A 14478-nucleotide genomic window follows, 5' to 3' on the forward strand; every position below is an offset into this window, starting at 1 on the left:
GTCTTTGTATATCTCGGATATTTCATAACCAAATTTCATCAAATAAACTTTTGACCTCATTGAATTGCATGCCTTTTCATGCTACATAATATAGTTTCAAAGCATCTTGCAAAAAGTTACAACCAGAATCCCCTTCTCTCCCTTTTATGTTGAACAATGCATTGTCATGGAAATGTTTTGTTTGTTTTTTTCAATAAAAAGCATGTTGTGGTTTGAGCTATAAATCCCTAAATTGTTAGCATTTAACATTTTGCACAAGTTACCTCTGCAGTTTTGAGATGTGCAAAATGTATCTTTTGATAATGTTGAACAATGCACCACCAGTTGATCAGTTTTAGATGGGGGTATAATTACATTCAGTGACACATGTAGTAGTTACACACGTACATGTATTTTGACTGGATTTCATCAAATTGAAGGAAAAATTGGTGGGCCTTGTTCTCCGATTCCGGAGGTCTTGGGTTCAAATCCCGATGGAATCCCATTTTCTTTGCTCAACAAAATGAAAAATAAAAATGATATACTCAGCTTGTGGTTGAGGTATCTTTTTGTTGGCACCTATACAGGGGAAACTGATATACAGTTAACATCAAAATTATTCATACCCCTGAGAAATTATTAGTTTTGAGCAGATTTCTTACAAGTGAAGGATGGAGTGATGGTAATTGGGTGTTAACTTTTTACTCTTATTCGTCCTCTATAAATTGACATTGATTCCAGTTTCACCTCATTTGCATAACAATAGAAATGATGAGATATAACACCCAATCACTGTCAATCCATCCTTTACTTGTAAGAAATCTGCTGAAAACTAAAAATTTCCCAGGGGTATGAATAATTTTGTTGTTAACTGTACATGTAACAAGGTCAAAACTGAGCCATTTTTTCCTCGTTATAGCCAATAAGGTATCTTGTTATATCAGTTGGTATTAAAAAAAACCCATCATCCCTCCTCCCCCCCCCCCCCAAAAAAAAAGCTAATTTGGGCACGTGGGATTACAGATCACATTTCAATTAATACTGATAATCCTGACAATGTGTGTGAGAGAAAGGCCTTTGTGGGTCAAAGACATTTTTGGCCATCAGTGAATTAATTTTTAATGAATGTTTGAATTTGTAAATGTCTAGTTAGCGTGCAATAATGTTATGATCATCTCTGAAGTAGTACGTGTATGATGTATGTTGTTCTGGTTAGCATGTTTTGTGTGTAACACATTTTACACAAGTACGGTACTTGTTCATTATGTGAGCGTGTGTGAAGAGTGGGAATTCCTTGGTACAATCACAGCATCAGATTGCCTCACACCTGCTACGTCATGATGATACTGTACATGTATGCACAGGGCTGCATTCTTTAGCACACTACATATTTGTATGTGTGCATATAGGCCTACATACATGCGTACACACACACACACACACACACACACACACACACACACACACACACACACACAATATGCAGCGCTGAGCTGCAGAATCTTCGAACATAATTGCACAGTACATGTATATGTGTATAAGCTTTAGCCACAAGGATTTCACTCTACCAAACAATGACAGGTTTTGTTAACTTGTCTTTCTTTGGAAATCACAAAAGTTATTTCATAACAGCCAATCTCACTATAGGAGTAGTGTTTTTCATAGCCTTGTGTGGAAGGAAAGTTGGGACCGAAAAGTTTCCTTGTACTAACTTGATAGCTCGCTACAGCAGTGTTCATTATATCCAGTTTCTCCTATACACTTTGAGAGACTTGCCATCACAAGAGATTGTGGGGGAGCAAAATTGCATGGAGACAGTGTTTCCCTCACACTCAACTATGACAGTACATGTAGTAAATTTGTAATTCAGAGGAAGTGTCAGTTGCTTCAAAAACTAAAACTAAAGAGGAAAAAAAATGAAAAAAACAAGCACACACAATACTGAAAAATGCCGCATCAACACAATATCATTTATTATGAAAAACACTTCCATATAATCTTCAGAAATAAATTGATTCAACAGAACTGAAGGTCGTGAGCAAAATTGGTGATGCAGCACTACCCAGCGAGAATTCGCTTCGCACCTCACAATGAAGTTGTAAAAGTACAACAATGCACATAAATATTTATGTTAAAAGATGTGTTTTCAACATAGAATAATGTCAACAGGAAAATAATCATACCTTGAAGACAAAATAGGGCTACAAGTATTGCTAAATTCTCCCACTGGACATACCAATTATTAAAAAAGAACAAAAAATTGGGACATGATCAAAATGGGTATACTTGTTTTTCAAGTCCCCCAACATGATTGCATGAAGAAAAAGAGAGAGAGAGACATAATGCAAACACAAACATAGTAAATTCAAGACACTTAAAAAAGCTCTCACATGGATGGAGGTAATATTCCTAAAATTGAGATTTGATTGCCTACAAACAGAAACCAAATTTATTCAAAACAAAGTAAACAAAACTCATTGCTACTCCCTTTCATATAAAATCAACACATTACTGTGTTGTAATATAATCAACTGATGCAATGTAGAATGAAGCCAAAAGATCCTGTTTGCTCACATACAATAATTTAAACATTACACTTTAGCAATCCTGACTTGCTTTTTCATGCACAAGGGTCTGTCCCACTTTTACAAAATGAATGAAAAAACAAATCTGATCACTGGATCTGTCAGTGAAATCTGTCCTCTGATATGACTCCATCAAGAAGTTTATAATGACATATTGCTTCTGAAAAGAAAAGGAAAAAAATATATTCCATCAAAGAGTAATATGTAATTACCTGCAAAGTCTGCCATGTTCTTCAAGACAAAACTATGCGTGCAAGTAGCATGTGGTGGCTCACACAATTCAGAACTTTGGAAATATTATGTATGGCACAATCTCTTTGCAGTGATAGCTAAAAGAGTTTTAAATGAGCAAAAGACTTGGAACTTGCACTGAACAAACATACTGTCCAATCTTACTCAGCAAACATCTTCTCTCCAATCTTGAGAGGAGTGTTCCTATCAAAAAGACAGTAAAGTCTGATTCAAAGCAAGATGTAAAAAAGGAAATGAAACAAAAAGTGCAAGGAATTGAAATGTTAATACTACCCTGAGCTTACACATTCTTTATCATGTAGCTGTTTGCACGAATATCTAAATTTTACCACGTCAGATCCATTTTTGTTTTTTTTCAAAGCAAGCATTATGTTTGTAGGGTACTTCTGCAGGGTGTTTGAGAAAATGATGCAAAGGAAAGATCCAACACTGCTATATCATTCCAGCAATTTCACAGGGGCAATCACCACGGTGATGTGACTTGTATGATTGTATCATGTCTAGCTGACACTCCAATGTCTTCTCAAACGGGAATTCCACCACTTCTTGCACGACAGGTTTGGGGAGAATGTCTTCATCTGCTTCAATTTTTGTTGTCTCGCAGAGAGTCTCACAGTTTGAGATTTTACAATTCATCCTTGAGATGTTCCTCATCCTCTTCGTCCTCCGCATCCTCATCTTCAAAGTCGCCCATATCAAGATCTAAATCATCCATGTCTTCTTCATCTTCGTCCTCTTCATCCTCTTCTCCCTCCTCCTCTTTCCTCCTCTTCTCCTCCTCCTCCCGTTCCTTCCTCTCCTCCTCATCCTGCTTGTTCTTCATTTCTTTTTCTCCTTTCTACAAGTCAAAGAAACATGCATAGAAAGCTCTTAGAACTGACAGTTGTATGTGAGGACAATGGTAGTACATGTACAGGGTGCTCCCATTACAACAAACACTGTTTAAGACCTCAAAATGATTATCATCATTAACCCATTGAGGGCGGGCTGATTTTGCTATAGCATGCATTTCCCATAGACACTTGCCTGAGTATTCTCTGAACTCGTCCTCAATGGGTTAGTCTTTGGGACAAATTTTCCTTTGGACATGACAAAATTTTAAATAATGAAAGAAAACTGCTGATTCCAAGGACTTCTTTACAATGGGAGTTGCCTGTACAACCACCTCAATTCATTCTACTCCCTCTGATGTCAAAATCTACCCATTCTGGCAGGTGCAAGACAAATCTTACTCCCCTACATCCCCCCCCCCCCCCCCCCCCCCCCCCATTGAAGTTCTAATGAGAAAATGAGAGTGTTCTCTGATTGATCTTGTCTTTTCATTTGGTCTGTTGTCATCATCATTGCTGACTTCCTCACACATGCCATGTACAGACAATGACTACACTACATTGGAACCTCGTTTTGATGAGCTGCTTGTTATAAAAGAGATAAAGCAAAAGATCATAAAGGAAATGGGACCTGCAGACACCTTGCTACATCAGATATCTCGTTATATCCGACATCATCAGAACAAGGTTCCACTGTACTGGTATGAACACTTGGACATTTTTATATCATGCTATGACACAGTTTCTGTGGAGGGCAGTGCTCATTCATACCTCTTTTATTTAGCATTCATCAGTATGGGGAAAACAAAAGTAAAACAAGTAAAACACTCAAACAGACATAACAAAACCTCTTGTAAAATGTGCTCAGACATATTATACATGTTTCACATTAAAAGACAAAATTCAGCACTATCTGTAAGGGAACAGAGAAATGTGGGAGGAAAGGCGGCATGAAATATCTGACTTGGCTCTCTGAGAGCTCAAAGTATGAAAAATACACTTTCCTTTTGACCCGCAAGCATTTCTGTCTACAAACCAAAGCCGAGCATCAGTAAACACCCATTTTAACAAGGGAAAAAAGGTAGTGAAAATTCCATCCCATCAACACTGACAAAATATTGGTTGTTTCACAGCCTATGTATGATGCTTGGTTTCCAAACAGTTTGATACTGCAAAACACCTTTTTTTACACTACGAGCTTCAACAATATCCTCTTTGAAAAATCATTCCTAACGGGGAATGCTTCTAATTGGGCTCCATTGTTCTGCATGCTATCATGTTGTCCCTTTGTAGGCATAAACAGTGAAATTTACTGTGTCTCCCAATTATCTTAAATTGTATCTTTACTGTCACTACAAAGAAATCTATTCCCTGTCGCGACACTTACTTTGGTAGCTTCAAATAGTTCTTCAGCCTGTTCTTCTGCTGTTGATAAATCATCTGTTATGAGGACGTTATCGAAGATTGTTCCAGATTTTACCTGAAGATCGAGTAGAAAAGTAAGATGATCATACAGTGTGTTAATTCCTTGAAATGCTGCAAAAGACTCATTCAAACAAACTTTAGACCAAGACTAGTCAATATTAGGGTGATCATCACACTCAATGTGGTTTTTACCTATGAAGCAAGATTTCGACATTAGTATTAATCAACACAACTCTTCATGCTGTGCAAGAAGTTTGAAGAAAGTTTCATGTTTTTTAATAGGAAAGTCTGCATGTGACCTTAGATTCCAAAAGTTAAAGGGATGGTGTAATTTTGGTTGAGATTGGGGATTCAGATTTCAACTTTTTTGGAAGATAATGAGAAACCTCTTATGAAATATGAAAGAGCATGCAATTCTAAGAAGAATTCAAAGTATATTTGACGAAAATTTGTTGTGAAATGGCCCGAGATATCCAAAAACAAAGTAAAACAAAGTGGTCGTAACAAAAAGGTGGGTCCCACCTTTTATTACGACTTGGTTGTCTTTTGATATCTCAACCATTTCAAAACCAATTGTTATCTAATAAACTTTGAATTCCTCTTATGACCCAGTCACATATAAACTCGGATGCTCAAGGATCTACACGGTGATCCGGGGAGATCCGGGATAGTTTAGACCTTGATGGAGTGTCGACACACGTTAGTAAGATTGCGCACACAGGTCCGGGGTGGTCTGGGGTGATCCGGGATGTCTATGTGACTGGGGCATTAGAATTGTATGCTTGTATTTCATAGGAGGTTTCTCATTACCTCGCAAAAAAAAAGAAAAAAAGTTGAAAACTTGAAGCCCCATCTCAAACAAAACTCTACCATCCCTGTAATGTGGAGTGGTGATGATAACGGGAATGTTGTAACAGATGTTATCAGAAAGCATTTTTCTCAGCAGGACTTAACTCAGCCCCGAAAGATGGTTTGGTATAAATGCCATTTCATCATAAGACATCTGTCACTGTCTCTCATTGATTAGAAATATAAACTAATTAGAATTGATTTTCTTTCATGGTATCATGATAGAGGCACTAAATGTTTTAAGTAAGCGCTCATCTGACCGTTTGCTTCGAGTCCCCTCTAAAGGACGAGGCAATGTGTGGACAAGGTGCCTTGCCTACAGGTACAGCTGCTGCAGCCAGGGGACTCAACCAGGGGACATCATGATTGATAATTCATGGTCTTATCCACTGAGCTAAAGCAGCTCCTTGATATCACTTCCTATATAAGTCAATCTACATGCCAGCCATGACAAAATGGCCGACATATAACTAGAATTCAGTGGGGTAGACAAAGTTTTCTCATAGAGATCAAAGAGATCAAATATTCACACGCACAAATGACACACTTTGGGCAAGGTGCAGGTTGTACATGATCAGGGCTTTATATTTGTAAGGTTGGGTTGACGTTTGAAAAGGTGGATATCAAGACAATCTTGAGTCTGTTTCTCTCTGTATACAATAACAACAGAAAAGTTAATATGACAGCATAACTGAGCAATGTGAGGGTCTAATTATAAGCATTGAAATCTCACATTTTGAAGAAATTCAAAGTTTGGTTCAAAGCTACCATATTGAGTTACAAGTGAAATATGGATGACCAAACTTAGTTTTATGCAGACCTTTCTGGAAGAGACAAGTGATTGCATCCCCACAATACGTACTTCATGTCTTTACAAAGAGCAGAACACCTCCTGCATACATACATGTATATATCTAAAGTTTATATATTTAAAAAATGCAATCACCAAAGGAGATATTCCTCCTCTGAATTGTTCTGACAAGCCACAGCTACATACCTGCCATAAATCAAATCCAAGTGCGGCAACGCTGGTATATCTGTAGAGGTTTTCATCAGCTTCATATTCAGGGTTTTCAATCTCTGGGTGCACCCATTTGCCGCTGTAGTTTGGATTGTCAATTTGCCTTGGCTTCCACTCGCCCTGTGAAAAGCAAAATAAAATTACTACATCATCCATATAAAAGCACAGCTAAAATGTTTCTTTCGGAAAACAGTCAGTAAGTGATTCCACTTCTTCAGTTTTTGCTATTTGTTCCATAAAAGGAAACGTAATCCTGCCTTCTCATGAAAAATAAACTGCCGTTATTTGCCACAATGCTGCGAAATCCTGTGCGTATCCAGTACGTACAATAACACAAATGTACATTTGCAACCATTCTACTTACACAATACTATATGGATGTAATGTATACTGGAAGATATTGCCCTGCAAGGGACTGTAATTTGCATGTATAACTCCTGTAACATGTTTCTTGCTGGTGCTTGGGTATTAGTTCTGATATTACCCTACAGGCCAAGCCAGTATGATAGAAAGTTTTGTTTACTGCTCTCACCTGGTACTCTGGGTTGTTGATCATTGGTGGTTCCCATTCACCGTCCATCTCATCATCCCAGTCCTCTGGTTTCTCGGCATCGGGGTCAGGGATGAATTCTGGCTTGTCCCAGTCCTAGTGGTACAGGAGGAGGAGGTGGAACTGGGTTAACTCATACATTCATGTTAACAGTGTCTCCTATTCTTGGAAATTTAGTCACATTTTCATGCATGTGGGCCAAGAGCTGGTGTACATGCAAACACAGCTCATGCCCTGTAGTGAACATGTTAAAACAACAACAAATGATACTCAATAAAAATAAAATATTAGTGAAAGGCATAACATGGGAGGACAGATACGAGTACAAATAAATCAGCAAGTATGTTTACAGTGAATGCAACAATTTTTGTGATTCTCAAAAAAACAACCAAACAAACAAACAAACACTTATCATGGTTTCTGTGCATCCCACATGGTTACCAGTACTCCATATTGTTGCTTTCAGCAATAAGAAAATAACAAAGAGAATAAAAATTATCACATTTTGTTGGTAATGTAAGCCCTCTCTTACTATTTTAGGCTTTCACAGTTACATGGGCTTATTGTGGGTACAAGTTACAACTCTCTGTGGTATCTTTCACAAATCGTGGTACCAATGTCTTCAGAAACCATGTCATCTGAAACTAATGAAGTGATAATCATTCTGAACTATCATGCCTTAAAAAATACATCATTTTCATACAAATTGAGAAGGAAAATAGACTGATGGTATCCCAAAACAGCAGAAAATTATATCTATCACCATCAAAGTGGGCAAACTACATAGGAATGCCTGCCAAAATGCTTTCACATGTGCAGATATAATACTTCTACATCCATCCTTCACATATTGCTATGTACAGTTTCATCCCAAATCTAGTGAACATATCCATAGATCCATGTTCAACTGACCTCGGGCTTGCTGTCTTCGGGGTCATCGATCATTGCCTTGTCGTCCCAGTCCTCTGGCTTCTTGGCCTCTGGGTCCTTGATCGTCTTTGGTGGCAGGAAGTCCCAGTCCTCCTCCAGGTTGCCCGACTGAACCTTCTTGTTGTCGATGCGCACCTCGTACGTGTTGTCCGACTTCACAATCAGGGTGTACAGGTGGGTGAACTCGTCATCCTGCGTACAAATGACGACAGACGGACCTTGCACCATAAACGTATCCCCATATAACAGTATTTTCTGATGCACAAGTTAAAATTTCTTTGCAACTGAATGCAACAGCAACCTTATTTGACACAAAGTGACTCTACTGGGGATGGTACGTACATGCAGACTTCTAATACAATTGTAACATCTCAAATTATGAACTGGTAATATGAAAGTTGCCCCATGGGAAGAAAACATGGTAACCAGAAACAAAAATCTTATCTCTTCATTTGGACTTAACTCATAATCTATCTAATTCAAATCAACTGAAATTACCCCAACTGCACAGGCAAATCTCAAAATGTAGCGATACAGTTTATGGCATAACTAGCTGCTTAAAGCCTGCCATTCTCTTATAGACATCATATTTTGCATTAATTACATACCTTGCACCTGATGTCCTTGTTAATCAAAAGATTTTTTCCTTTGTAGTTGAAAATTACATGGACTTTTTTGGTGCCTGGTCCACAGATGTCTGGCCCTGAAGTGACATAAAGCAAATAGAAGAGAGAATATGTATTAAAGCATAACACATGACAATCTTCAAGAAGAAAACTCGGGAGAAGGAACACAAGATGAAAATTACCATAGAATCTTACTCCAGAGCCCTAATCTTTGCTGCTACAATGTATTTTTCAGAAATTGACCAGCATAAAATGGAAAATTTGGGTACCTACTGGTCTGACCCGTCTGTTGGACCAGTACAAAAAAATGGGATGGTGTAGAGCTCTGCCGATTGCAATGCAACACAAACAATCGATCAAACCAAGTGTGGGAATCAATGTGTGCCCTTCATTCAAATTATTGTATTTTACAACTGACTTTCAAGTGTTATTCTTATATCATTGGACTTTTACTACGGGCAAGTAAAATTTATATTCACACAAGTGTTCTGCAACAATGTGAAAATCTGCTCGCCCAACCGGACAAGTGGTAAAAAAAAAAAGTTATGTAGCACCCTGTATCTAGGCAGTTAAAAATTGCATTTTAACTCTCAAGCAGTGCCCTAAATAAAATGCATCTGCTGAAATTTATCCTGTACAATGCTGAGACTGGTGAACTAACCCATCTCTAGCAATTAGGACAGCTCGCATCTGTTACAATAGATGGTTCTGTTCTACTGTAACCCAATATAAATCCACTCTTATCATTTCTTTTTAAACATTAAAATGAATGCAATGAATCCTTAATATTGAGCTTCTTGTGCTGTCCAGTTGCAGCTGGGACCTACCAAACATGATGTTGTATGGTGATTCGCCATGCATGTCTTCCTGATCTAGGTCTGCGCCAAAGACCTTGACGTAGCCCCCACCGCAGTCAATCTTTTGCTCGTGCTTCACGGTGAACTGAATGATGAGGTCCTTGCCTTCGTTGCTGAACTCGGTAAACTTTGCTGAGATGCCATAAAACTTGGCATCCTGGCTGGTCTGCAGACCTTTACAGAGAAAAACAGATTGTGAGATCACTCTGTCAAATGTTGATGTCTTGAAAATGTTTGTTTGTTAGATTTTTTTTAAAAGGATAAGTTTCACTCATAAGATCAAGGAAATTAAAACCAAAAGAAAGCACACACAAAAATTTATGACGTCACAAATACCTGGAGCAATTACTGAATAATGCACATTGCTGAAAAGGAGACACATACGCTCTCTAGTGACATTTGACCACAGAGGAGGAAACAGAAGGAAAACTTTAAAAACATCAATGATTCCATGCAGATTCAACACAGTGGCAGAAAAAACAGTATAAGAAGAATAGATACCAATTGGCAATAACTATCACAGTATGATTCCAGAAGTTATTACGACTCTTGATGGGAAATCTGAGCAGAATGCTGTACATATTTTTGTGGATACACACATTCAGAAACAGGACATCAATAGTGTTCTCAACAAGCATTCTAAATTTCTATGAAAATGATATTTACCTTTGTCCTTCTCTTCATCTCCATAAAATTTTCCAGCAGACCACTTGAATTTGCCAGCGTCACTTCCCTTGTGTGTTGAGACGACCCATCTGTCCTCCCAGCTCGCTGATCAATGAAAGAAAAACATGAATAAAAATTACGCAGGGGATCTACTGCAAACAGAGCCAAGTGGAATATTCTGTGCACACATGTTCACTTGGAACCTAGTATTCACATAATTATTTGGTGGAAAGAGTCTGAATCAATTTACAATTACAATTATTCTGGGAACAGTTGGGCCTTACAATTAAAGGGTGAAATGTGAATTAGATACCAGTATCATATAGTCAGTGCAAGTATTCATTGGCAAGTGGGGATGCTCTCACACCGCGACAAAGTCACGCCGTACCTGGCTGGCACTTTAAGCCAAGACCCTTCGTTCGGTTCTATTCTAACAATGCATCTAGCTTCTATGATTGATAGGTTGATTCTCAATGATCATGATGATAGAATGTAGACCATCTAATCCAGGTTTCTAGAATGCTGAAATAGAAATTAGAATGTTGTAGACCACCTAGCTAGTTGAGTGCTTACTGGTTAGTGTTGGTCTTATTGGCATTACCAGCACTCACCGCAGACCAAGCACACCAGTCACTGTCATGTCAAGTGTCACCTGAACTACTGAAGCAAGATAAGACAATACCACTTTAGTTACCAGTCAGTGCCAGTGGTCAGTGGACAGTCCAATGTATGAATAAATGATGAGATGATCATGATTGATGTGGCAACACTAGTACCAATTACCATTCACCAGTTCAGATCGCAGAAACCAAAACAGTGTCGTATGTACCTACTGTCAGCACTGTTGTAATTTTATTTAGAACACTAGACTATGCAGTAAAATAAGACACTCGTTTCACGAAATTGCATAAATTGTACACGGGCCCCGCCATGTCACTGCACTCTTCTTTTTAGACCCTCTCACTAACAGAGAACAGTTCAGTTAGACCTACCACTACCTACTAGACATCTATACTACCTACACGGCTTGGCATTCACATTGCGATGAGCGAGCGAGCGAGTGGGTGGGATGGGCACACGCCAGCGGCCCACAGGCAGAGCTCGCCCGGAGCAAAGGATGAAGGATATCATAGACAATGACCCAATGTGGCTGTGGACTTACCATCAAACTGCTCTTGGAAATAAATTTCTGCGTTTGCAATTGCAGCAAATGCCACACACAGGATTATCAGATCTGCCCTCATGGTTCTGCAGTTAAGAAAGAATATCAAGAAACAGCCTTCAGCCTCCCGTTCACGGCGATGTCATTGAACGAATAGACACATTTGACGGCGATGTAGGGCACGACGACTTCTGTGTTGTGGTGGAGAACCCAACACGTGAAAACCTGGACAAATGTCGAGCTTTGATTGGTCCCTTGGATAGGAGGGTCATGTGGCAGCCAATCAAAGCGGACCACGCGGCGAGGGTTGTCGAAAAGTTCACGTTTCGTCGTTCATTGCATTGATTGCATTGCGGAAATCCTTGTACATGGTCTTGCGCCCTCTCGAGTCCACTGAAGTTTTCACGCTGTTGTACGTTGGTTGTCCAATCACAATCTTACACCTCTTATTGTCGATTTTATCCTGATAATACCCTTATACATTGTAGTTTGCAGGCTTCCTGCAAAGAATCCATCCAACTTATTTCAACTTTGATCGCGTGGGCTTTTGCTCTAATTGGATATAAATCAATAATATCCATGGTGCAAATCTTTTTACATCATCTTGTCATGCAATTTATGAGTAGAAATGCTTTGCAAATAACTGCGGTAAAGTCACTTGTGCCAAGTCAAAGAAAACACAGTTTGTACGAATGCATTTTCCCCCTTTCTTTCTTTCCTTTTTATTTTTGACTTTTGCATCCATTATATCATCCCACTATTACTGGTACTTTAAAGATATTCCTGTAAATCTTATGTACACAAGTACTAGACATTGTTCTGAATTATCATGATCTGCATCAATGTGAAAGAACTTGTACATAATTTATTATAATATACAAATGCCATTATGTCTATATATGCTATATTTTGTGCTCATATAGGCCTATGCCAAGGAGCTAATGAAAATACAAATGAAAACAAGATACTAGGAGATGGTTGGTAAAGTATAATAATAATAATAATAATAATAAAAATAATGTACATTTATATAGCGCTTATTACAGTAGTTTCTAAGCGCTTAACATTTAAATCAAAGTATGTGAGAAAAACATCGTCATCTTTAATTTGTTATCTTATCATAATCATCTGTATCTATCAAATCTATTCATCATGTTATTTGTATGGAAATCAGTTTACAACAAGTTATACACAATGTACCTATCCAAACATTAAACATTGTACATTGTACTATATCATGGAGCATTTAGTCTACATTAATTAGTAAAGTACAAACAGTAGTGGACTGCATTTAATCTATAGTGTATAGTATGAATCGAGGGATGACATTCTGCAGCTATTTTTAAAACTATTTCATGCTGTAAGAAGTCTCGTCAACTGACAGCAACACCCTCCACATAAGCAATCACACACAACTCTCCCCCTTGAGTCATTGCTTTCAACCCTCTGCATTCCACATTAATTTCTTGTCCATATAAATCATACATACTTTATGTGTGTGAAATTTGTGCACATTTAACTCACTGAAACAGAAAGGCCCGAATTCACGAAGGTGGTCTAAATTCAAACCATGGTTTATGTATATTTCTTCTGCGTAGATATGATTGACAGATTGTGTACGCTAACAGGCATCCAGTAAAAAAACGTGCATTGATGCGCGCATGTATTGGTACGCCTATTCAACGCTTATTTTAGACCATGGTCTAAATTTGTACCATGGTCTAAGTTTAAACCACCTTCGTGAATTCGGGCCATATCAATATAGGGTTTAAATAAAGATTTACATCCATTGGACTGCATGCTGTGTCATTCATATTTTGTGAAAGAGAAGCATTTCCTTATCTCATTGATAGATTTCAAATTTGAAGGCATTGTGACTAACTAGTCAAAAAAAAAAGGCAAAGCCTCTAAAAACTGACCCTTAGAATTTAAGTTCCATTTATCTCTAATGCATTTCTCTCTTCAAAAATTGTCCTCCACTTAACTTCCTTTCTCTCTCCCATTGCTTTTTTTTTCTCCTTCCATCAGTCTTTGCCCCTCTCCATATCTTAACTATTAACCCGTTTCATAATGAATTCTAAAATCCCCATAGACATAGTTCGCAGGCCATCGGGTTCCTGCATAGAACAGGTTAAATATACCGGATTGATTGACAGTATTATCAAGAATTACAGATACAGTCCGACCTCTCCTATCCAGCCCCCCGTTATCCGGATATATCATCAGGATGTGATCTTGGGGTAATTTTTTTTTTTCAATGTAATAATTTCGACGAATAGAACAATTTCAAACTGAAACAAAATTTCTACACAAACTCAGATGAATTACATATTATTCTCAAAATAATTAATACATACTTTCACATCTAGTTTTCATCTAAACAACATGCATTCAGACATTCACTACACCAAAATCACAGCAAGAATATGAAAAATATTTTTTTTCATAAAATCAGTAATCAGGGCACGTTACTGGTGATCGTTTTTCAGCAGCTGTGTGTATTCATCATTGAGTTGCCCATATCTGGCCAAATCCCTAATGGGGATTAGAGCTGGTCCCGACATGTCTGGATAGGAGAGGTCAGACTGTATATCGAATACATTACAGGACAATTTTCAGAAAGTCCATCAGACACTAACACTTTGTATTATCACTACAAATAGTACAATCGCCACTGCATTCAAGGAAGCAACCAAGCAACCAAGAAACTCATCATCAATCAAAAAAGACATCTTCTGGGATTGTA

General features: G+C 38.1%; 1 protein-coding gene across 1 annotated transcript; it reads right to left on the bottom strand.

Annotated features, from left to right (window-relative positions):
• Positions 1-1928: 1928 nt before the first annotated feature.
• LOC139728136 (calreticulin-like) lies at positions 1929-11936 on the bottom strand. The gene is made up of 9 exons (XM_071639095.1): positions 11733-11936; positions 10571-10675; positions 9875-10078; positions 9030-9124; positions 8404-8613; positions 7474-7587; positions 6918-7061; positions 5034-5126; positions 1929-3654 (listed from the first exon to the last, which is right to left on the bottom strand). The coding sequence occupies exons 1-9, from the start codon at positions 11812-11814 to the stop codon at positions 3442-3444; spliced, it is 1260 nt and encodes a 419-aa protein (XP_071495196.1). The 5' UTR covers positions 11815-11936; the 3' UTR covers positions 1929-3441.
• Positions 11937-14478: the final 2542 nt, after the last annotated feature.

This window comes from Diadema antillarum, unplaced genomic scaffold (genome assembly GCF_040938485.1).
Source record: "Diadema antillarum isolate AM-2024a unplaced genomic scaffold, OU_Dant_1.0 seq00000166_RagTag, whole genome shotgun sequence".
Taxonomy (NCBI): Eukaryota; Metazoa; Echinodermata; class Echinoidea; order Diadematoida; family Diadematidae; genus Diadema; species Diadema antillarum.

Coding starts and splice junctions, on each gene's coding strand:
- LOC139728136 (XM_071639095.1), bottom strand. CDS start 11,814: ATGAGGGCAGATCTGATAATCCTGTGTGTGGCATTTGCTGCAATTGCA. Junction 10,079..10,570: donor AGATGAAGAGAAGGACAAAG/GTAAATATCATT, acceptor TTCTCTGTAAAG/GTCTGCAGACCAGCCAGGAT. Junction 9,125..9,874: donor ACCATACAACATCATGTTTG/GTAGGTCCCAGC, acceptor ATGTCACTTCAG/GGCCAGACATCTGTGGACCA.